The sequence below is a fragment of the Acomys minous genome (genome assembly GCF_964271855.1).
Source record: "Acomys minous genome assembly, chromosome: 17".
NCBI lineage: Eukaryota > Metazoa > Chordata > Mammalia > Rodentia > Muridae > Acomys > Acomys minous.
The window spans coordinates 19,703,838-19,727,593 of NC_140500.1; the positions used below are offsets into that span (position 1 = coordinate 19,703,838).

Consider the following 23,756-nt stretch of genomic DNA (forward strand, 5'->3'; position numbering starts at 1 on the left):
GCTGATGACTAGTGCCCTTCCTCTAGGAGACAGTGCAGGCAAGTGGATGGTCGGGGTAGAGTTTAGCAAGACAGTTTGTTTAACAGTGGCCACACTCTAAATATGGCTGTGTATTGACAGACGGACTCTCTCCCAATCAGTCCATAAACCAACAGTGCAGGGTAATAGGGATCAGATTATCATGCAGCCATCGAGAAGATTGGGGTTGGTATTGCAAGTATAGCGGGAGGAACGTCTCCATATTTGAACACATTTTCAGAGCATTGTATCAAAGTCATGCAAATATTTCCTTTGGGAGACACATAGAAACATACTGTTTCTTAACTGAAAAAGATTCCTGCCTGGAGATGGATTTTATTTTTTGGAGGGGGGAGGTGGGGAGGTCTCCGACATTACAATAATACTGACCAGCACTTTTAGAGCACTCTACATATATTTCCTCATAAAAGTCTTATGAAGTGGGTCTCATCTTTGTCACTATGGTAGTCATTAAATAAACAAGGCTTAGAAAGTCAGTGCGACCTCCTGGAGGCTTATAGTACGCTAGTGGCAGAGGTAGGATTCAAATCCCCAGCCCACCTGATATGTTATTCTGCTCTCTGGAATCTACTTTTCCTCCTGGCGTTAGGTTAGGTGCCACATCCCTGTTGAGGTAAGGATAGAAAAGATAACCCAGAATTCACTTCCTTTTCTGGGATCTCATAACCTATTTGCATTCTCCTTCTGTAGAATCCAAACCCTGGCATCCCTGTGCTCCCTTCTGTGGACACAAAGGGGAAGAGGAACACAGTTAACTTCCCCCACATTGGCAACAAAGTTCTATCAAAGCCACTCGTGCTGTATCCGGTGAGTAAGACAATGGTCCTGCGCTTGGGCAAGCAGACTCATGGCCTTGAGTTCAGTGCAGTAGCGGGTCTAGGGAGGTCTGGGTTCTAGCCCTCTCCTCACTCCCTATAATGGGTGAAAACATGAACAAATGTGCCTTGACTTTCTTTTACATATAAAATGGGTTCTGTGTGGTATCATCATTCATCAAGGAAAGGAGAAATGAAATTCCTGCTGTGTAAATGCTAGAGCCATTCAAATATTTTCTTCCAATGTTCTCTACTGAAAAAAAAAAGTAACAGTGTGTAATGTGTGTGGATGTGTGCACATGAATATCGGTGTTTATAGAGTCTAGAAAAGCAGGTCCCAGGGCCCCTGGAGTTGGGGTCCTAGGCAGTTGTGGGTGCAGAGAATGAGACTTGGATCCTTTGCAAGAGTAGGAGCAATTGGCACTCCAAGCCCCTTCTCCAGCCTGTGCTTTCCTGTGCGTGGACCAAGTGAGATCCTATGAGTTGAACGGATGATAGTCTCGCCTAAGCTGAAGCTTCGGGGATCTAGTAAGTTACTTAGCTTACTTGGAAGTGGTCTGCTTTAGTTACTCTTCTCATTGTTGTGATCCCCTGAGAGGAAGCAGCTTGAGGGAGGAGGAACTTCTTCTAGGCTCACTGTTTAAGGCCATTACGTTCTTCATGGTAGGAAAGCCACTGCAGCTGGGGCATGAGGCAGCTGCTTACCTTATGTCTTTGGGCAAGAAACAGAGGGATGCACCAGAGTTCGTATGAAAGTCAGTCCCCACTCTCCACTTAACGGGTGGAGAATGTCCTGTCCATTGGCTAGATCTGGGTGGGGGTTTGATGTTTACTGCATATATTGTCCTTGGTTGGTGCCATAGTTTGAGCAGAAACCCTGGGCCCAGATCCGCCCGTCATAGTGTTCTTCTTGTAGGTTTCTAGGACCCTCTGGATCCTTCTATTTCCCCATTCTCCAATACTTCTCTCACCTAGAGTCCCAATAGGATGTCCTCACCTCTATCCCACTTTCCTGGTAGGTGAAGACTTTCATGGGACATGCCCCTTGGGCTAGTGTCCAGATATAAGTGAGCATATACCATTTGACTCTTTCTGCTTCTGGGTGAACTCACTCATTATGATCATTTCTAGTTCAATCCATTTGTCCACAAATTTTGGAAATTCCTTGTTTTTAATAGCTGAGTAGTGTTCCATAGTGTAAGTGTACCACAGTTTCTTTATCCATTCTTCTACTGAGGGACACGTAGGTTATTTCCATGTTCTGACTATTATGAATAAGGCTGCTGAACAAAGAGCATATGTCCCTGTTGTGTACTGGAGCATCTTCTGGATATATTCCAAGGAGTGGAATAGCTGGGTCTTGAGGAAGCCCTATTCCCTGTTTTCTGAGATAGCACCAGATAGATTTCCAAAGTGGTTATACTAGTTTGCATTCATTCCCACCAGCAATGAAAGAGTGTTCCTCTCTCTCCACATCCCCACCAGCATGTGGTGTCGCTTAAATTTTTTATCTTAGCCATTCTGATGGGTGTAAGATGGAATCTCAGAGTTGTTTTGATTTGCATTTCCCTGATGACTAAGGAGGTTGAGCATTTCTTTAAGTTTTCTCAGCCATTTGATATTCCTCTGTTGAGAATTCTCTGTTTAATTCTGAACCCTATTTCTCAATTGGGTTATTTGTTTTGGTGGTGTTTAATTTCTTGAGTTCTTTATATATTTTGGATGTTAGACCTTTGTCAGATGTAGAGTTGGTGAAGATCTTTTCCCAGTTGGTAGGCTGTTGCTTTGTTCTGTTGTGCCACATATTTGACCACATCCCCTTGATGGGGAGGCCCAGTGGCACTCAGAGGAAGGATAGCAGGCTATCAAGAAGAGACTTGATACCCTAGGATCATGTACAGGGGGAGGAGGTCCCCCTCAGTAACAGTCATAGAGGAGGGGAATAAGGTGAAAGCAGGAGGTAAGGATGAATGGGAGGGATGGGCTAACAATTGAGATGTAATATGAATTAATTAATAAAAAAAGAAAAGTGATGGATAATTTATTAAATCAAATTTGTATAAATTAAATATGAATTGCTGCACTTTGAACAATATTCAAAGCTATCATAGGTATCCAGCACTCATATTGGTTTGGTTCCAACTTTCACTAAAATTCAGTTGCATGGACAGGGAAATATAAGCTATTAATGTCATTTAAAAATAGAAATTACATAGTATGCTTTAGAAAGTCAATAAATAATTAATAGTGTAATCATGCAACTAACCTATACACATATTAAAATATTCAAAGAACAAAGACAGCAGAACATTTCAAAGTAGTATCTGTTTCCCCATGACACAGATACCCACTGTTAGTTTGTATTGCTCTTGTATTGTTGAAATGCTAAGTATACTCAACTATCAATTTCTACACTGTCATTATAAAAAAAGAAAGAAGAAACAGAGAGATGGATGCTGATGATCAGTGTAGTTTCTCTTTCTTTTCAGTCTGAGACAACCCCCAACCCTTCACTAATGATGGTTCCCACACACAATGTGGGTCTTCATTCATCAGTTCTGGAAACCTCTTAGAGACAATTCAAGAGATGTGTTTCCATGGTGACTGTAAAACCCAGCCAAGTTGACAATGAAAATTAACCCACCCTCATGGCCTCCTCAAGAGCAGCAGTGAAAACTGTTGCATCTTTCTCACCAGTGATATGCCACTGGGTCATCAACTGTATGATGTAACACAGTAGGCCTTCCAGGCCATCATCTGAGAGTCAGAAACTCTCTCTTAGGAGAAGGGTTGAGAGACCTACTATCTCTTAACTCATAATTCTTTTCTCCCAGGAGGGGTAGGAAAAGATCCTGGCTGGCGGTAGGTCTATTGGGTCAACTGGATGACCTATGACCCATCAAGAGACTACAGTTCTTTATTATAAACTTGTTTCCCTGGACAGGAAAGTCAAATTCACAACCAAGTGCTATCCTCTGAGCTCAAGACGTCAGAAGCACCTTTCAACTTTAACCCTAAACCCCAAGACACCAAGCCACATCCGGAACTTCCCAAGAGGCACAAGGTCCCTCTGACAGCAGCAGGTATGACTTGGGGACAGTAGCAAGGTAGAGGGGTAGGGGAAACACAGCTCTGGATGGCCAAAGTGTTGAGCATTGAGCTGAGCTATGGTGATCCAAGTTTCCATGTGCTGGAGTCACTGGTTAAGGCAAAGAACCAGAAAGAGCAAAGTTAACCCTGAGACCTCTCGCTATGGCTGGCTAAGCACTCACCTGAGCAGGAGTGAGCCGCAGCTCTCTGTGGTCAGTTCCCCGTGTGGAACTGCACTAGGTCAAGGTCAGCTGCCTCAGTGTAGACAGAGGGCACTGCCTCGCTGGTATATGGACTCAGCGTAAAAAGAACGAGAGTTAGAATTAAGGGTGAAAAGCACTGAACTGTCCCAGTCAGGTGTTTTGAAGCTTCCTCTATCTCAGTCAGGGCCAGGTAGAGGGCTCCAAAGGATTCAACCTGGAGGTGCATAAGAACACAGCCCGACAGGGGAGCTTGATCCTGTAGCTCTAGCGGGAGACAGCCAAGTGTGTGAAGTGCACTGAGTCATGAGGGAAGAGCCCCTGCGATGCCCGCCAAGCAAAGCTTAAGTCATTGTGCATAATGGAGCCAGAAAAACCAGAAGCCAGACTCTTCCCAAAGTTCAGACTTGTGCCTTCCTTCTTAAGACTCAAAGCAAGAGAACCAAGTCTGCTGAATGCTTCCATGTGTCTGCCTGTCCCCTTCTGCAGCTCTTTGGCCACCAGGCTCAGTTGAAACTGGTCATCATAGTCCTTCTTCACCCATCCCAGGAATGACCACCCCTCCCCCTTGAGGAGACAGTTTCTGTTGTGAGCTGGTTCTGCCTTTACTGGGAGTGATATCTGCTCCCTTGCTGCCTCAAGCCTTGCTTGGTTCCACCTCTGGGTGGAGAACATACTGATTCAGCCTCTAGCTTTGTTACATGTAAGAAGGGAAGTCAGAGACAGCCTTGTGCCTCAGTTTCCCCCTCCCAGTACTTCCTTCTATAACTCTTCAGCAAACAGTTTCCAAAACAACTAGGTGCCCCTCACCAACCCTCTCTTCTGAGAAACCCCCCATATATTAAAGTTGACATCACTGGGGGCTGAAGAGAATGCTCTGAGGTGAAATGCCTGGCACATCTTCCAGCCAACGCAGGTTTGACTCCCAGCACCCACTAACATGCCAGTTTATAAGCATCTTTTTACTCCAGTTCCAGGGGATCTGATGCCCTCATCTGACCTCTGCAGTCACACATGTGGTACACAGGCATATATGCAAGCAAAGTATACATAAAAATTTTTGATTATTAGAGTTGACCATCACTCACAATATCCCACCCCTGCTTTAATACACACACACACACACACACACACACACACACACACACACACGCACACACACATGCACACACACACACCTGCTGAGATCTGACCTATCTAGAAGAGGCTCGTTTTTCCCTGTGCCCTGAGGTGCTGCCTGGGCTGACTCAGCACAGATCCGAGTGGGAAGACCTGCCAGGGCAGATGCTAGATTAAAATTGTGCTTACACTACCAGTCTAGCTCCAGTAAACATCATCAGTTTCAAAGCCTCCCTCTGTGTAGCGTGATTCCACATAAACTTGGACAAACGGCACCTTAAGCTCATACTGTTGCTGATGTAGAGTTAGTTCCTCCGGCTTTCATCCACGCTGCGGCAGCCCATGGTCTCTGGCTGGCAAATTCTTCTTGGCACTTATCCCTGTTGCATTTCCATGGGATGAGAGATGCAGTCTGTGGTCCTTAGGAAGCTTGCTGAGAAAATGCCCCCCGAACTGGGAAGGATCTGTGCCTGGGGACAAGATGCCTATGTGACTCACCTGAGCTGATGATGTTTCTCACATACAGAGGCCCTGAAGTTTTTTAAGAATCAGCTGTCCCCCTATGAGCAAAGCGAAATCCTGGGCTACACAGAGCTGTGGTTCCTGGGGCTCGAAGCCAACAAGCTCAAGGTGGTTCCGGAGAAGTTCAGCAAGATAAGCTTTGATGACGAGCATGGCTCCTATATGAAGGTGCTGGGTTATGGGGACATCATGAGCACTTCGGGGGGAGGGGGCAGTGTATCAAGAGAAACCATGGGGACTTGGGGGTGGGGATTCTATCAAGAGGAAAACAGAGAAGGAATAGTTTGCAGTACTTTATACTGATGTACTATGGGGTAGGTTTCCCAAAGAATTCTAGTGGGTTCTAAAAGAAATGCCATATTTTTAAAAAGCAGGAAAACATGTGATTTTTTTTGTATAAACCACCTTGTTATTGGAATGCCAGTGTTCTCCACAAATGCTGGGGCAACAGATTTATATGCTGGGTGAACTACCACAGGTTCCTCTCAATAACCCTGGACCCATTAAGAAAGGAGTAAGACATCATTCTAGTGTTTTCCTTCTCATTCTGTTTCATACAAATCCCATCTGACTCTTTCTACTTCATAGTATGAGTCATTTTCACATCTGAAAAACAAAAACAAAAACAAAAAAACAAACACTTTTGTTGTTGTGGTCTCGGGTGTATAGTACTTAACTTCATTTTGTTTTCTGAATATTGATCTCATCAGTTCTTCTCCCATCTCTCTTAATGGTCCTCTGGCGTCCCAGGGGCAAAGCCTTCTCCCAGGTTGATGGTAGAATGAGGCCAGTGATCCTTACTTCCGCTACTGTGTGAGGTGATGCTTCATCAGCCGGGCTGCGGATGTGGAGAGTGTCTTCTTTGGGCCTCTCATTGTAACTTGGTCTTAGAAGATACTCTTGGATGCCTTCTTAGAAGCAATAGGTTTTCTTAATCACACACAAGTTCTGCTTCTCACACCACTGGGCACACGAATCAACTGAGGATCATGTTAAAGTACTGAGTCTTACCCAGTAAGATGCGATGGATAAGGAATTTCACATTTATAAGTGATACCCAAGCCACCAGGCCGACTGCATGTTGTCTCTGCTACAGACTCCATGAGAGGCCGGCTTCTCAGCAATTTTAAGTCAAGTATCCTTCTGGAAGTCTGATGGATGCTATGGGTCCTCATGCTCCAGCCCCCAAAGTAATCTGCAAGTCACAAAGTTACAGGGGACTAATGGGTCCTTGGTTATGAATCATCAGTATTAGTTCCCCTCCCCCCCCCCAGACTTCATCACCCACTTCTTCCCGGATCTTTCCATCTCCCTAAGTGGGCACTAGCCATGACTTTAAGTGAAACCACTGGACCTCAGCCAAATCTTAGAGATCCTATTTTAAAATGTGGCAGTAGGGAGGGAGTTATTAATGTGTGTCTCTATAAGCTGCAATCTGCATCTTCATTTCATCTTACACCCAAACCTATCATGCACATAATCAAATACCCAAATAAGCTGCACAATTACAGTCTTACACTCACTCTGCCAGCACATGTTGTTTGTTTGCCTACTTATTTATCCCCTGTTACAAGCCTGTACATCTTCTAGACTCCGCAAATAGATAGAGAAAAATCTACCATACACAAGCATACTGTGGTTATTCAGGTAACTACAACTAATGTCAAAATGGGACATGTAAGCAGGCGACAGACAACCCAACCCAAGGGTATGAAGAAGATAATACAAAGCAAAACACCAGGAAACCACCCAAGCACTTTTATATGAGCACAACTGTAGATTCTGCCCCATTCTATCACAGACCTTCCCTCAGGAGATGAGCCCTTTCCCATGTTGGTGAAATTGTGCATGCTCATACTTATGGTGCTGACTCATTCTGTATGAACAGTTTCACCAACACGTCCACGTCCACAAGCGTATCATGAAATCGTCTACATAAGCACTCGTCCTTTGTCCCGCCAGGCTCAAGAGTTCAATGCTAGGAATCAGAGATTCACCCGGCTAGAGAGCCTTAGATACCATCTCATTCTGAATCCCATGCCTGAGTTTATAGATCAGGGCAGTGTGGCTCACAGCGGACAACTGGCTGGCCTGAAGCCATTGAGCTCAAGTCCTCGACCAACACTTCACGTGGCTTTTACTGAATGCCTGGTCCCTGCTTTCCTACAGAGACTTGGATGATGCTTCTGTTTCTTCGAACGTACTTTTATTCTTAACCAAAAACAAAGCAAAACAAGCAAACAAACAAACAAAGGCCCCCGTTCTGTACTACTTTCTCGGGCTAGAATTAAATGTATGTACATAGAGGAGGAGGTGTCTGGCCAAGAAACGGCAAAGCAGACACCAAGCTTTCTCCTAAGGACTGAAAGCATAGCAAGGGGGTGGAGTGGAGTGAATCTTTTTGTGTTGTGGATCCTAATCATATAGAAATGTAAGTCTCCCCCCTCCCCCCCAAAGAGCATCCCATCTCCTTACATTATTAGACATGGAGTAAGCTTTGGAGGACATTTCCTGCTTCCACATATGTGGTCTGAGATCCAAACCACCCACTCATTTATGAGGTGATAACTTGAGAGCAGGAGTTGAGAACCACTCCCCTCCCAAGAGTGATTCAGGATCTGGGTCATGGGATCCAGTGGTCCTGGGGTAGTGTGAGTCCAAGAGCTCATGGTTCTGGCCCTCACTGCTGGCCTCACTTCTGCAGGTCCTCCATGATCACATTGCCTACAGATATGAGGTTCTGGACCTGATCGGGAAAGGGTCCTTTGGACAGGTGGTCAAATGCTTGGATCACAAAAACAATGAGTTGGTGGCCCTGAAGATCATCAGGAACAAAAAGAGGTGTGGCTCGATGGGTAACATAGGACACAGACACTGGACTGTGGGACTCTAGCTGCTTCAAAAGCCAACTGTCTCTGTTACTGCTCTTCTCCCTCCTCCCTGGCTTTTCTTGCTTCTCTCTCTACCTGCCTGATATCACAACGGGGCAAGAAGAAGCACAAATGGAGTTTTGGATGCAATCTGACATCCTAGATATTCCTAGGATGCTGATGGAGAGGGGTGGGGTGGGTGAGGGATTCTGGGCTGTCCCCCACATTGTGACATGATGCCTGTTTTCTGTCCTCATTGCCCACCACCTTGGTCACTCCCCAATCACCTCAGATTTCACCATCAGGCTCTGGTGGAGCTGAAGATCCTGGAAGCCCTCAGGAAGAAAGACAAAGACAACAGCCACAATGTGGTCCACATGAAGGAGTTCTTTTACTTCCGGAATCACCTCTGCATCACCTTTGAACTCCTGGGGTCAGATGCTTTTTCTTTGTTACATTATAAAGGGTTGTGTAAGTGACAGAAGAGAAACACTGAGGTCAGAATACTAGATTTTTCTGGATGTGGTACTTAATGACTAAAGTGGACATGGCAGCCCCTTGGAATAGAAAGGAGGCTGAGATAGAAAACTGACATCTCACCCCAGGCCTCAGTAAAGCCTGTCACCTGCTTGCATACATATGATGAGCTTCCTGAATGCTGAGTATTGGAGTAGGTGACATAGAATAGCCTCTGCCTTCAAAATCGAAGTGGAAACATCCTGAAAAGGACATCGCTTTGCTTTCATAACCCCATGTGTTGGTTTTCCAATCCTGTGGTGCAGGCATTAGAACATAGAGCCACGGGCAACTGGCTACTTAGAATAGGCAAAGGACTTTGATTTTGAGTGAAGGCAAGAACAGATTTTTTTTATAAGATAACAGGGCCCTGGTTTATGTAGATTGGCAGCCAATGGCTGAGTATGATAAAAGGGAGCATCCACTGGTCAGATGTTCCTGGGTCACTGACTTAGCAGCTTGATACTTTCATGACACTGTCATGGGACCTACTCCACTCAATGGGAGAGTGGACAGTCTCTTCACCTCTTCAGCATGCAAAATGCAGTCACTCTCCAATATGCACACATGACTTATCTTCCCTGTGGTAAAATAAGCAGGAGGGACTGACTCTATTAGCCATTTATTACAGAGCCCAGGGATGGCGTCACTATACTTAAAAGAGCTATGAGAGAAACCCAGCTATGTTGGGGAGTTGCTCAGGGTCAAAGGTCATGGTGTCCAGTGCCAGCTCTCCTATCTGCACTGCATCCCCAAGATCGAATGGTTTCCTAAATGCTGCCATGGACAGATATTCTCAGAAGTAAAAGACCGGAAGGAAGTGGCCATGTGTTAACACATGCCCTTTTCTTCCTGTCTCCACCTTGACGTCTGTACAGAAGACAAAAGCCGTTGCTCAGACCGTGTGTTTCTTTTAAAAGTGCTTAGCATGCTGACTTGTAAGTCAGCCGATTTCATGCAGTACAGCACGGCCTTGTGGAATGTTGCAGAATTCCGCTGCTATAGAGAACTGAGGGGGGGGGGGGACAGGGAGAACCAGCTTTCGTTCCTGCAAGACCACAGCCGAGTAGCCACACTTCACCTCTGGCAGAGTGGGGTCTCCCTGGTTTGCCTGAGCTTCCGTTGGCTCATTCTCATTCTCCACACATGAGTGATGTAGGCTGGGGCAGGAATGACTGAGAGGTTATGGGTTCCCTGGGTCATATGCAAGGGCTGGCGGAACCATGGCTGTCCAGCCTTGCCTCCTGGCATGAGATCTGTCTGACATAAGAGGGAAACCAGGGGACACAGGTTCTACACGTATGTCCAAGCTGAGTGTGATGTTTTGACAGCCACCTACATCGCCCTCCCTCTCTCTTTGTCCCAGAATCAACCTGTACGAGTTGATGAAGAACAATTGCTTTCAAGGCTTCAGTCTGTCCATAGTTCGGCGCTTCACACTTTCTGTTTTGAAGTGCTTACAGATGCTCTATGTGGAGAAAATTATCCACTGTGATCTCAAGCCGGTGAGTACAAACTGTGTCCAGATGGGGGCGCTCGCTGCCATCACTGTTTTCCAGGGTGGAAGCCAGGCAGTGTTCCTTTACAGGTGGAGATACAGTGAGGGCCGAGGTATATACATACTAGGGAGATAAAGAGGAAGGTAACATATTGAGGGCTCTAGGAACAGGAAGTCCTGAGCTTTCCTCCAGAAGTGGAGGTGTGGCTGCTGTCTTGAGCATGAAGGCACGCGGTAAGAAGCCCCGGAAGTCTGGATTTACTACTGCTATTTAGATTATCAGCTACTGCATCCCCTAAGAGAGTTCTTGTCGGTCAGGTATGGTGGTAAATCAGGAGTTCAAAATCATCCTCAGATACATAGAGTGTTCAAGACCAGCCTGAGATACATGGTACCCTGCCTTAGTCTCCCCACCTCCGTATTTATTACTGAATAAATTGGAAAGAATTGGAAATTACTCTATAACTGTGCCTCCACAAACAAAGGCAGTAAAGTCTTAAAGGAGAAAGTCATGCATAGTCGTATTGGAAAGACCCACCATGACACGGAGAGGTAAACACATCCCTATTGATACCATACTTGGCATATTCAAAACTGGTAGACACCTGGGCATGGCACACAGGCAGGCAATGGTCTCCACTCAATTCCCATCCTTACTGGCATTGTATACAAAGCTCTAAACTGTGCTGATTGTTTTATTCGGTAATTGGTTCTTTGGGAGGATGGTTTGGTTTGGTTTTTTCTTGAGACAGGGTTTCATATAACTCAAGCTGGCCTCGAGCAGCATATCTACCTGAGGTTGGGCTTGAACTCCTGATCTTCTTGCTTCTACCTCCTCATATGCTGGAACTGCGAGCATGCACCACCGTGCCTGGCTAGGAAGTCCTTCTTAGATCCGTGTCACTCACTGGACTAAAAGCTCCTCCCAAAAGCAGGGTCCACTTCTCACCATTATACTCTCGGGACCTAACACAGAACCTCGTACCAGAAATAAAAGGCAACCAAAGACTGTGGAATGAGTAGTGACTGTCAATTCAGAGCAGTGGAAGAAGTGTATAAAGAGATGGTTCAAAAACAAGGCTAACTCACAGATAGACAACCATCCTTAACGTGTCCTTACACTCTTCTTTTCGTCTATAATCATGGCTAATTTCTTTTTGAAACCTGTAAATCCTGGGGTTAAGGTTTTGTGAGTAAAGATTTTCAAGATAGGGAGATGCCGTCATGCCTGGAGCCTCATAAAGATGGAAATATATTCATTTTTTTCATCACACCCAGTTCCAAATCCTCAGCTTTCCAGCTTCAAAGGGTCCCATAGTACCATAATATGGTCTTTAGATTTAGAGGGCTGAACCCCACTAAGGAAACTGACCAAAATTTTACCAGCTAATCAGGTAACATGTTTCTTTGGGAAATATGGCAAGTGGGCTCAGTAAGTGTATTGCTTTGGGGAGTTAAACACAAACCAGGAAAGCATTTAGTGACTATGTGCTAAAAAAGCATGGACGTGTTTTTGTGCCTTCCTTGTTTATGGTGCACAAGTCCTGAAGTCCCATAGTGTTGCTCCCTTCTCAGAGAATTTTTTTCCCAGTAAGAATGAGAGGGGGAAGGTGTGTCTGTCAGTCTTCCGTTGCTGTGAAAAAACACTTATGGAAATCAGCTTCAAAGGAGGAGGAAAGGCTTTGGGGTTTTCTTTGTTTGGTGTTTGGGCTGATGGCTTCAACCCAAGGTTGCTTGGAACTGTGGCAAAGCAGAACATCATAATTGAATGCTTGAAGAGTGCTGCTATTCATTTCATGGTGGCCAGGAAGAAAGAGAGTTTTGTGTGTGTGTGTGTGTGTGTGTGTGTGTGTGTGTGTGTGTGTGTGTGCATGCACACTAGTTCTCAGTGCCCTTCCACTGCCAGGCCCCAGTGAGCTAACTTCCTCACATTAGACCCCATCTCCTATAGTCCCCACCACCTCCCCATAGTTGCAAGCCAGGAACTAAATTTGTAGCACACAAGCTGGTGGGATATATAAAACCCAACGTATAGCCTAGGGCCGGTCCCATCTAGTGATGGAGCCTCTCCTTTGGGCTAGAGACACACAAGACATTCTTGCTCTTTTAAGGCTTCGGTTGCCTACCCTCCCTGGCCTAACAGAGATTTGAGGAGTACTGATGGAGAGAAATATGCTTTGTTTGAGGTTCTAGAGGTTTCAGAGGGGGCTCTGCTGTGCCCTATCTACCTGCCAAGAGCTCCACAAGCAATCTTCTGACAGGGAGACCCTTGAGGTACATTAGAACATTATTCTTCCAGCCTTGGCCAGCACAGTGTCACACCGAGACAAGAAACCAAAACATTGCCTTAATCCATGACTTGAATAAACACGTACCCCACCCAGAATCAGCATGAGAGCCATACAGGCCCCATAAAAATCTGTCTGTCTGTCTGTCTGTCTGTCTATCTATCTACCTTTACATCTATCTGTTATCTTTTTATCTATCCATCCGTCAGTTCTTTACTATCATGGCAGAGTGTCAACAATCGCACTTCTTATAAGCATTACATATATTCAGCCAATGGCATTTGTAAGGCCTTATTCAGGCCAAGCAGAGAACTAGGTACTAAAGAACATGTAAACCAACCCGTGAGCATCAGGAGCTTTTGCACAACCCATGGGGGGAAAGACAAACAAAAAATGCACAGTAGTAAATACTGGGTCCAAGTCAGATAAAGACCACAAGTCAATGGGAAGTCCCAGGAGGAGGAGGACAACAGGATGCGGAGAAGATGTGAAAAGAGGATCTTTGAGGTGGGTTGTATTTGAACAGGACCATCCATGCACAGGAGTGACATATAGGTAAGGGGAGAGCCTAGGCAATAGTAATTTAAATAAATTTAACATACGTCTTCTTCTCTCCAGGAAAACATCGTGCTGTACCAGCGGGGCCAAGTCACTGTTAAAGTTATTGACTTTGGGTCAAGCTGTTATGAACACCAGAAAGGTAGGCCCTTTGCCTAACCCCTCTGTCAAAGTTGTGCTATTACATGGTTCTTTTTCTTTGAGTACCAGGCTATCTGGGTGCTAGCCTGGGCTCAGCCATCACAACTGCCAAGCACACATTTGAGCAGGTGCTTCACATCTCTGAGACCAAGTTTTTCATTTATAAAAGGGGAGGGTTGCATCCAAAGAGGGTACAAAGAAGTTCTCACAGTCTGTAGCTATGCACCTGACTAGATGCACTTAGAATCTCACTCCAGGGCTCTGGGACATTATAATTCCCAGGTGCTCACCTTAGATGAGTCAAATCCAAATTTCAGGCACTTAGAAGTTTACACTTTAGAAAAGAATCACTCTACAGTTTAGATTTCTCTGCCCTTGAGTCATCTTCTGGACCTTGTACTTTTTTCAAGCTAGAACCTAGCTTGCATACCAACCTGCACTGAAGTTAACTTTCACCATCTGCCTCTTTGCCTTTTCCAAGTCTGACTTAGAGAACATGTCCCAGCTATATGTCATTCATCTGTCTAGGCAAACAAACCAAACCAAAACAACAAACCAGAGAACCCAAATCCCCAATACTGTCTCAGAAAAGTGAGATAGCCAATGGATCAAATAACTGGAATGAGCTAATGGTGATGGAGCTATCACATATAAATGCAGCTGTATTGGAAGTAGCACGGGAGGGGGAGGGGAAGGGAGAGCACACTCTGGGGGTGAGGGGTAGAGAAGGAGAGAGGGCATGGAGGTGGGGAAAAGGGCAAGGGTGCTGTAGAACCAAAATGTCTAGTTTACATAGTGAAGGTCTCTGGGAGAGAGGAAGCCCCGCCCCCCACCCCCACCCCCGGTAGAGGGCAGGGCATGCCAGCCATTCCCTGAATCAGGGAATGTATCCTAGGCTGGCCTGGAACCAGAGCTCTTCCTGCCTCTACATCTCAGGTGCTAGAATCACAGACGTGTGCCGCCACACCCAGTTAAACTCCTGTTTTGAAATGCCTTGTGTAAGCCTGGGGAATATAGCTCAGTTGGTAGAGCTGCTAGGTACCTAGGAATAAGTGGGCCTAATTCCAGCATCACATAAACCAGGTGTGATGGTACACATATGAAATCCTGGCACTGGGGAGGTAGAGGCAGGAGGATGGGAAACTCTAGGTCAGTGGTTCTCAAGCTGTGCGTCATGACCCCTTTGGCAAACCTCTGTCTCCAAATATATTTACAGTACAATTCATAACAGTAGCAAAATTACGGTTATGAAGTAGCAACAAAAATAATTTTGTGGCTGGAGGGTCACTAAAATATGAGGAACTGTATTAAAGGGTCACAACAGTAGGAAGATTGAGAACCACTGATCTAGGTAATATTCAATGCTACATTGTGAGTTGAGGCCAGCTTGGGCTACATGAGACCCTGCTTATAAACAAACACAAACAAAACAAAATGAAATATAGATGTATATGTGTTTGTGAGAGAGGTACAAATCAATCTTACAAGCAAGTAGAGAAGAATAACCCACACAAAAGTACACAATTTTTAAATATTCAAATCTTTAAGTAGTGGAATTATTACATCTTCCTTTGGCCGACTTTAACAACAGAGAAGTGATTACAAGACCACTGCCTCTCTTGGTACCCACCAATAATCAGAAGTCATGGTTATGTGGAAATAACCATAAAGCTCCATCTCTCTGCCTCCAACCTTCTCCCCTGTAAAATCTAGGCTTCCTGCAGCACCACTGTCTGTCTCCTGAGCCCTCCTGAGACGTTGTCTTTATGCCTCGTTTTACACACTAGTCATATATAATACATCAATATTCAATTTAGGATTTTTGTTTTGAAACAAGATCTTAATATGTAGTCCAGGCTGGCCTGGAATTCACAACTCTTGACTCAGACTTGTGAGTATATAGGCTCCCTGGCCTGGCTCTAAATTTAAATCATGCATTTTGCAGGTTTCCCAACTTCCTTGTCAAATAGCAACACTCTCAGAAGGGCATCTATCCAAACTTTGAAAACGTAGTTTATATTAGCTTTATGGCTTGCTTTTCCTGTTATTGGTTTTTTTACAGTTTATTTTTGAGACAAGGTCTTTCTATGAAACCCAGTATAGTCTTGAATTAAACAAGTAGCCCAGGCTAGCCTTGAACTTTCATCCATCTGCCTTTATCTCCTAAATGCTAGGAATATATGTATCTAGAACCACACAGAGCTTGCAGGTTTGTGTGGGGGTGGATGGAGGTTGTTGTTTTCCTTCCTTCCTTCCTTCCTTCCTTCCTTCCTTCCTTCCTTCCTTCCCTTAGAATTGCTCCTTTGGAGTTGCTGGGAGGATTAGATTATTAATAGATAATGGGATGGGACCTACACTTCCTTCTTCCTGAGAATCCCATGTGGTGGGGTGGGGTGGGGTGCCTTGGTGGTGCTATGAGGGTGGGGCTCTGAACCAGTTACCGCAGGGGCATCTGGAGAAAGCTTTGTGGCCAGCTTTCTTTCCTTCCCCGCCCCCCATAGTGTACACGTACATCCAGAGTCGGTTCTACCGGTCCCCCGAGGTGATTCTGGGCCACCCCTACAACATGGCCATTGATATGTGGAGCCTGGGCTGCATCATGGCTGAGCTGTACACTGGATACCCACTGTTTCCTGGGGAGAACGAGGTGGAGCAGCTGGCTTGCATTATGGAGGTGAGGGGAGGGCAGGCCTACCAGCATGGTTGACATCCTGGGATAGTGTCCATCCTCAGACTCTGAGTTTCATCACACCCAGCAAGGACAGTGCCATGCACTTCTCCCTTTCTGAATGCAGTTTTGACATGATATGCCTCTTGTATCTTGCTGACCCAAAAGCTAACCTTTTTCATCGTGATTTAAATAGTTGCCAATGATGCCCTTTCTGTCACTGTAAATATTGACATTTTAAAATAAAATTGTGATGCTAGTCTTTCAAATACATAGCCATAATGATGATGATGATGATACCGAAGCCAGTGTGGTCTGGTACCCTCATCTCTCTAAAACTCAGGTGACTGTGTTCTTACACAAGAGCACCCTTCCTCTTCTTTGCTCTCCTCTGTCCTTCAGATAATCAGATAGATAAAAATAGCTGGAAATGATGGTTAATGTGGAATGAGCACCACTCTGGGAGTTAGCAAGCCTGAGGTTTGGCCTTGGATTTATGTTTATGGGATGTCCCATTGCTTTCCATGGACTGTCCAAAATAAGGGTCAGGGTGGACATTGCTAAGGTTGAAGTACCCCAAACCATCCCTGCTTCCAATACCTGAGAGACTGTGGGGTGTATGAGCTGTGGTCCCTGCTTCTTCAGCCCCCTGGAGGGCTGCAGAACCTGAGGATGGGGTTATGTTTAGGTCATGTCTGCCAATCAGGGCTGAGGGTGAGCTGGCTAAGTTCTCTTTGTCTTTTATACCTGTAAGTTTCAGAGGAACAAGTCAGTGCTAAATTGTCTCCCCCAAGAATGTTCTTTTGTCTTCTAAGGGGTCTCTGCTTATCTCCTTTCTCCCTTCTCAACCCAGTGCTCCATCCTAGGAGAGTTCACTGAGGTCTGAATGAACTGACAGTGTCTTACCAAGGCAGCCTGGAGTAGGCTCGCGAGACCTAGTCTCTGGGTCTGCTGGGCCATTGAGTGTTGTTACTTTAAATCTCTTAGTCCTTAAGGGTAAAAGACAAAACTTGGCCAAAGTCACACCTAGATCTTGACAGCCTTTGAACTTGTGACTCCACAATAGTGACACAGCCACACTGTACTTGTTGAAGGTGCTGGGCCTGCCACCTGCCCACCTCGTCCAGACGGCTTCCAGGAGACAGGTATTCTTTGGTAAGTCCCATGGTCTTACTCTCTTTGTCCCATTGTGTCCAATGAGGTGTCATTGAAGACACTATCATACCCTAGACAGATAGACAAAAAGATGGATGGATGGATGGATGCATAGGTAGATAGATGGATAGATGGATGATATATTTTTCCTTTCTCCCATCATATATCAAAGGGTGATGAGGAGCTGAAGAGATAGTGCCTAGTGCCTATTAGTAGGACAGATGGCGTCTCCCAGTAGGGAAGGGGTCTTAGCAATATAGTGCCCAGGAACATGGAAGACCCTGTTCCTCAGATCTGTCATCTAGTACTGCAACCATGGAAGATTAAAACCATACTTCCTCCTAGAGGTGCTCCCCAGACAACTTGGCCTATCTTGCTTTGCACTGTGCAGGGAAATCAGGGCAGAAATTTCTGGCATAGTGGAAAATTCTACTGTTACAGTTTATCATTAATGGATAATAATAATAATAATAATAATAATAATAATAATAATAATAATAATACAAACTATTATTATATTTTGTTTGCATATGTAGCACTGGTGTGTGTGTGTGTGTGTGTGTGTGTGTGTGTGTGTGTACATGTGTATACACAGGGATGACAGAATTCAGTATTATCAGGTACTGTTGTGTGACACTATCCCTGGAATGCTGTGAACAAACATCTACTCGCCCCAGATAGGGAACTGATGATGGACTATAATCAAAATAGCAACAATGTCCAATTGGTGAACCAATGCAATGCGCTTTACTGTGGTTACTTACAGGAGTCTGGGTGAGGGGTTACAGAGGCAATCATGACTTAAACAGAGATGCTTCACAAAGGCCCAGAATGGGTGACCGCTTGGGAAAGCTACGAATCTGAAGCTCACTGCACAACCTGCAGGCAGCTCAACATGTTGCACAATGTCTCTATTAGGCAGCCCAAGTGGTCTGGGCCTCTTTCAGGTAGCTCAGCTGATCTTTTCTTCTTCCAGGCAAGAGAGTTATCTCTAGATAGTTCTTACAACTTTTATAGGTTTAAGAGGGAAGGAAATCTGTTTCAGGAACTTCCTGAAGCTTTTGAGTTGCCTTCTGGGACTACCATATTTTTTAGACTATAAGACTCACCTGAGCATCATAAGACGTGTCCAGTTTTTAGAGCAGTAAAACAAGAAAAACAGTAAAAACAGCAATCAGACCATAAGGCACACCCTAATTCCCCTCCCCACTTTTGAGAGGGTGAGGGCATCTTATGGTCCAATAAATATGGTAATAAGCTTTGCTGTACACCCTGAGTCTTCAGGGGCTCTCTGTAAGATGGAGGTTATCTTAGAGGGAGTTGCTACACAGTGGGTATATTCTTCTGCCACTCTCTACCAATTTTTTGAGACACACCCCTCTCGCTGAAGCCATCACCTACATTTTGGGCTATACTAGTTGGTCAGCAAGCTCCTCGGGTCTTCGTGTCTCCATTCCCTAGTGTTGGAGTGACAGGTGCTGTCATATCTGTCTTCCCCATGGGAGCTGGAGAGCAGAACTCAGATTCTCATGCCTTGCACAGCGAGCACATTACAAACTCAGCTTCTGAAGGTTGCCCAAGTAGAGGGAAGTCAGACACGAAAGGGCAGAGGACAGACAGGGGCCATTGCTAACCAGCCAGTTGCCATGCTAGCTGCCAGGCTCACATCAGTTATGCAGTCTGGTTGTCTTAGCTCTGATTCTTGACTGGGAATAACTTCAGAAACAGTAGGCACATCACACATCACTCTGAGCCTTCCCTATCAGCAGGGGAGTTGAAAGTACTCCCAAAGGGAGCCAATAAGACAAAATGGTTTCAGTCCTGCTTAGCCAGCATGTATTGTATTGGTTTTCCCTCTGCTCCATTCAGTAACAAGTTTCAGACTTCTTGGCTCCTCCCTCAGGTTCCCTTGGACTTTCCATGATCTAGAAACTAGAAATTAAAGGCCCAGCAAGCATACAAGCTCCAATATGATTGGTCTGTCCCATGCTGTTCCAGTTGTCCAATCTCTCAAGTGTCACCTCATATTCCTGGCTGGAAATGTGAAGACCTTACCTTTGGACAGAGGCAGCATCCATGTTCCCTTAGCACACTAATCCCATGCTTACCTTTCCTTCTTTGGGCGTGGTGTCTATGCCTTTAATCCCAGCACTCAGGAAACAGAGGCAGGGGGATCTGTGTGAGTTCAAGGACGGTGTGGTTTTCATAGTGAGTTCCAGACAATCCTGGGCCACGGAGTGAAACCAGGGAAGACAAAGTAACAGAAGAACTTCATTATTTGACATTTACGATGCCTATCACACAAATGCCACTAAATTCTGAGAACACTGTGAAGTCCATAGACTGAGAAAATACACACATTTGCTCCCACACTTTACAAATTGTGAAGGGAAGTGGCCAACTCATCTGAGCATCATACAGGAACCTCAATGTGCAGTTGAATGGTTTCACCTTCAAAGGATTTCACAAAACATCCTCAGGCAATCTTTAGAAACTTCTGGACTTCACACTTAGGACAAGGGCCTTTTTCAGCAGAAAGAGGCAAAGAAACGCCATTCCAAGCCATGCCTTCCAGAGCCAGGCAAGCCCAAACACTCAGTTGGTGACGTTTTGGTGTGACCCTAAAGAATTAAGGGAGCCCATCACTGTCTGTGCTTTATAAATGAGCTCTGAGAACATTTAAAAATGTCTTACTTTGTTCTGCCACATGAATGGCATTTTTTTCTTTTTCTCTTTCTTTCTTTTTTATTTTTATTTATTTATTTTTTTTGGTTTTTTGAGACAGGGTTTCTCTGTGTAGCCTTGGCTGTCCTGGACTCAGTTTGCAGAGCAGGCTGACCTCAAACTCACAGCGATCCACCTGCCTCTGCCTCCTGAGTGCTGGGATTAAAGGCGTGCGCCACCACGCCTGGCTTTCATTTTTTACTTTACTGGCTAGTGAGGAAGGAGCAAGGGCATAGATAACCCAAGAAGATACGACTTCTTCCCAGAGGTGGCTACTTTAACCATTTGGAATTTGTTTTTATCATTAGCATCCCTCATATCATCTACCATGGGTCAGGGGCAAGTGACTTAAACCATTTTCTTGATATGGGAAGCATGCAATGGGGAAGAGACCCAGTACATACAGGATGGTCAGAAAAATTGTTTTTGGCCTCAGCTGTAGTTACTATATATGTGGACGACTTCAGTGTGGCTGATGCTGTGATGTGTTTGTATGGGTGGAGAAGGGTGGGGTGGAGTGGGGCTGGCACATCAGACCAGGGGCAAAAGAGGTGCAGAGAGGCCTTCAGGAAGCAGCGTGGTTGAGTGGACAGCTGTGAAGTGACTGGTGACTATTTTTGCCTGGAACTAAATACAGAATGTTGTTTCTCTGAAGATGCCAAAGGGGTTCCCAAAAATATAACCAACAACAGAGGGGAAAAAAGATACCCGGACTCCAAGGATCTCACGATGGTGCTGAAAACCTATGACTCCAGCTTCCTAGACTTTGTCAAGAGGTGTTTGGTGTGAGTTTGTTGGGGTGTCTTTGCTGGTGGGTTTCCTAACTTCTAAGTACTCTGCTTTTCCCACGTGTTTGCTGGGGAGAGTCTAAGGCTGGGAGGTAGGTATAAAAAAGTCAGGACAGTGCTCTCATGGTGAAGCTTTGAAGTATTCAAGTGTGTGTGTGTGTGTGTGTGTGTGGTCAGACAGCACTCTCTCTACAGCCTAAGCTCAGAGATTCAGCCATTTTCTCTGAACTGTTAGCGTGCGTGCGTGCGTGCGTGCATGTGCGTGTGTGTGTGTAGACTGTCACCTTCTTAGTCTCAAGCTGCCTGACAGAGAGATTGTAGGTCCTAATGTCTGGCACTTCATGGACTACAGCCAAGCTCTTCAGTGGGCCTGTTTTACTGTCTGCAAAGCTATGCAGTGTGTATGAGCTCCAGGGCACTGTGTATACCCCCTGGATTTAGGATCCAGACTTCCACATACTGGACAGTTATGGGTAATGGGAGCTGTAGATTATTAAGGTGTTTAGAAAGCTTAAGAGGACTTGCCTGCCTGTGTCTGTTGAGTCTAAGTAGACTGGCCATGGGCTTTTTATTTAGCAAGTCATTTCTCTTTGGGCCCATTTCCTCTTCTTTAAAATGAGGTATTACTAAGGTACCTTCCACCCCACCAGCCCCACACTGTTTAGTGTTTTCAGAATAGTGTGTCTATATCATGGCTCATTCTTCTGGAGGGATGCAGTGATGTTGGCAAGCGCTCTGGACACTCATGCATTCCAGAGCTCGAGCACTAGCCCAGAAGGTGATCCAGTATTGCTAGAAGAAGCCTCTCCTCTATGGGGTGGAATCATGCTATTTTCTACCTGAAACCAAAGAGAAGGCTCCTGTACCTCATCTTTAACCCCACCTCATATCACTCCAACCTCTGGCTGAGGCTATAGAGTGAATGTTTCTTAAAAAATGAAAGGAACCAGCACTGAGACTGGATTGGAGATAGAGATTACCCAGAACCCCATTCATCCAGAACACAGCTCAGGAGCAAAACATATAGATCTATCTATCTATCTATCTATCTATCTATCTATCTATCTAGTGCATAGGATCAACTCAGTTCATACAACGCAGTTATGTAGACAGTGCCTGTTCCTCAACCTGAAATCTCTAAGTAGCAAAGCTTTGGAATGACAGGCTAGAGGTTCTGAGCCAAAGCCCATGGGGTTAGATGGAGCACTTTCAACCCTGCATCTCAGACTTAGAGGCTATGCAGAAACTCAGGAGAGGGGAGATACAGCTCAAAGGTTCATTTGATAAATGTGCATGTGTAGTGGATGACTTTGGTGAGCACAGACTGTTCCTACTGCCTTCCTCTAGTTGGAAGCTCTGCCTAGCGTGACGGATAAGAGCTAGAAGGTGGGCAGATGACAGAACCACAGCATACAGCCAGTAAACAGTAGGGACTGCTAAGGCTTGGTGTTTTCAGAAGAGCATGTCTTTCTTGTTCTTTTGGAGAAACAGTGACTTTAGCGATCATTTTTGGGTAGTTGAAAGGTGTAGAAGCTAAAAGAAGGGTCAGTTTATCCCATATGAATGCCCACGGGTAGAAGTCAGATGTGGGTGAAAGTGGAAGGGCAATAAGCCAACCTTGGCTCAATAAAATTGAACATGAAAACCTTTTGAAGATCAGAGGTGTTCAGCTGAGAGATGGCAAATTATATAAGCCTAGCTCTTTGGGAGGCTGAAACAGGAAAATTTCAGCCTGGGCTAAATAAGATCCTTTTGCAAAGTAAAATTGGGAAGTACTAGAGTGTTGCTCGCTGGTAAAAAAAATAAATGCTTTCTGAGAGTGTGCGAGGCCCTGTCTTTGATCTCCAGCATGGGAAAACAAACAGAAATTTCAAGATTGAACTCTGTGCCAGTGCTAGCTCCTAAGGTTAGTTTAGAATGTAGAATGATTTATGTTGGAAGTTTCTGGAAAATGCATGCTGTTACTATAATAGAAGTTTCCTTGGCTTGCAACTCTTAGGAATCTTTAGTTTTAGTTTAGTTTGGTTTTGTTTTTGTTTTGTTACACAAGCTAAGCCTTGTGTGAGACCTTGAGCTCCTGACTCTCTTGCCTCCACTACCCGAGAGCTGGGGTTAGGTATTGTCCTTATGTCTCGTGCCCTTATGAATTGACTATTCTATAATTTTTTTCCCCTTACCCCTGGAGGTCCAGATCCCATAGTTTGAGAACTAAAAGTAAATATCTTGCTATTTCTATCTTCTTAACTTGCCAAATCCTAAATTTCATTTGCTAGCATTTCCCCCCCCTTCACCCCCCCCCAGACAAGGCTATGCAGAGAAACCCAGCATAGCCTTGGCTGTCCTGGACTCCCTTTGTAGACCAGGCTGGCCTCGAACTCACAGCGATCCACCTGCCTCTGCCTCCCGAGTGCTGGGATTAAGGCCTGCACCACCACAGCCCACAGCCGGCTTGCTAGCACTTTTTAAAGTAACATTTCATTCTTTGTTGTGGTCTGGGGACTGATGCTCAGGGACTCACAGCTACTAGGCAGGTACTCATCACTGTGATATATCCCAGCCCTAAACAATATTTCTTGTAAGAGAATTTCTAGGGATCCAAGACCTGGTTCATTATGAAACTTTCTTTAAAAACTACCAAGAGTTGTTTGCAGAAACTTTAAAATTATATCATCTCTGTTCTTTGGTACCTTTGAGATACAACACAGTTAAAATGAAAAAACATCTTGATTAGGTTTAAAAATATACTACAGTGAAAAGGGGGAGTC

At 45.1% G+C, this 23,756-nt stretch overlaps 1 protein-coding gene across 3 annotated transcripts in view; it reads left to right on the top strand.

The window, feature by feature from the left end:
• DYRK4 (dual specificity tyrosine phosphorylation regulated kinase 4) overlaps positions 1-23,756 on the top strand; it is a 46,316-nt gene that overhangs the window by 20,209 nt on the left and 2,351 nt on the right. For 2 of the 3 annotated variants that reach the window (XM_084765583.1, XM_084765582.1), the window contains exons 5-14: positions 730-846; positions 3,799-3,937; positions 5,790-5,953; positions 8,490-8,626; positions 8,948-9,088; positions 10,538-10,676; positions 13,576-13,657; positions 16,158-16,330; positions 17,419-17,479; positions 20,859-20,988. In XM_084765583.1, the coding sequence (XP_084621709.1) occupies positions 730-846; positions 3,799-3,937; positions 5,790-5,953; positions 8,490-8,626; positions 8,948-9,088; positions 10,538-10,676; positions 13,576-13,657; positions 16,158-16,330; positions 17,419-17,479; positions 20,859-20,988 (1,283 nt within the window). The remainder of the gene's footprint in view (positions 1-729; positions 847-3,798; positions 3,938-5,789; positions 5,954-8,489; positions 8,627-8,947; positions 9,089-10,537; positions 10,677-13,575; positions 13,658-16,157; positions 16,331-17,418; positions 17,480-20,858; positions 20,989-23,756) is intronic. The other variant, XM_084765584.1, reaches the window with a different exon arrangement.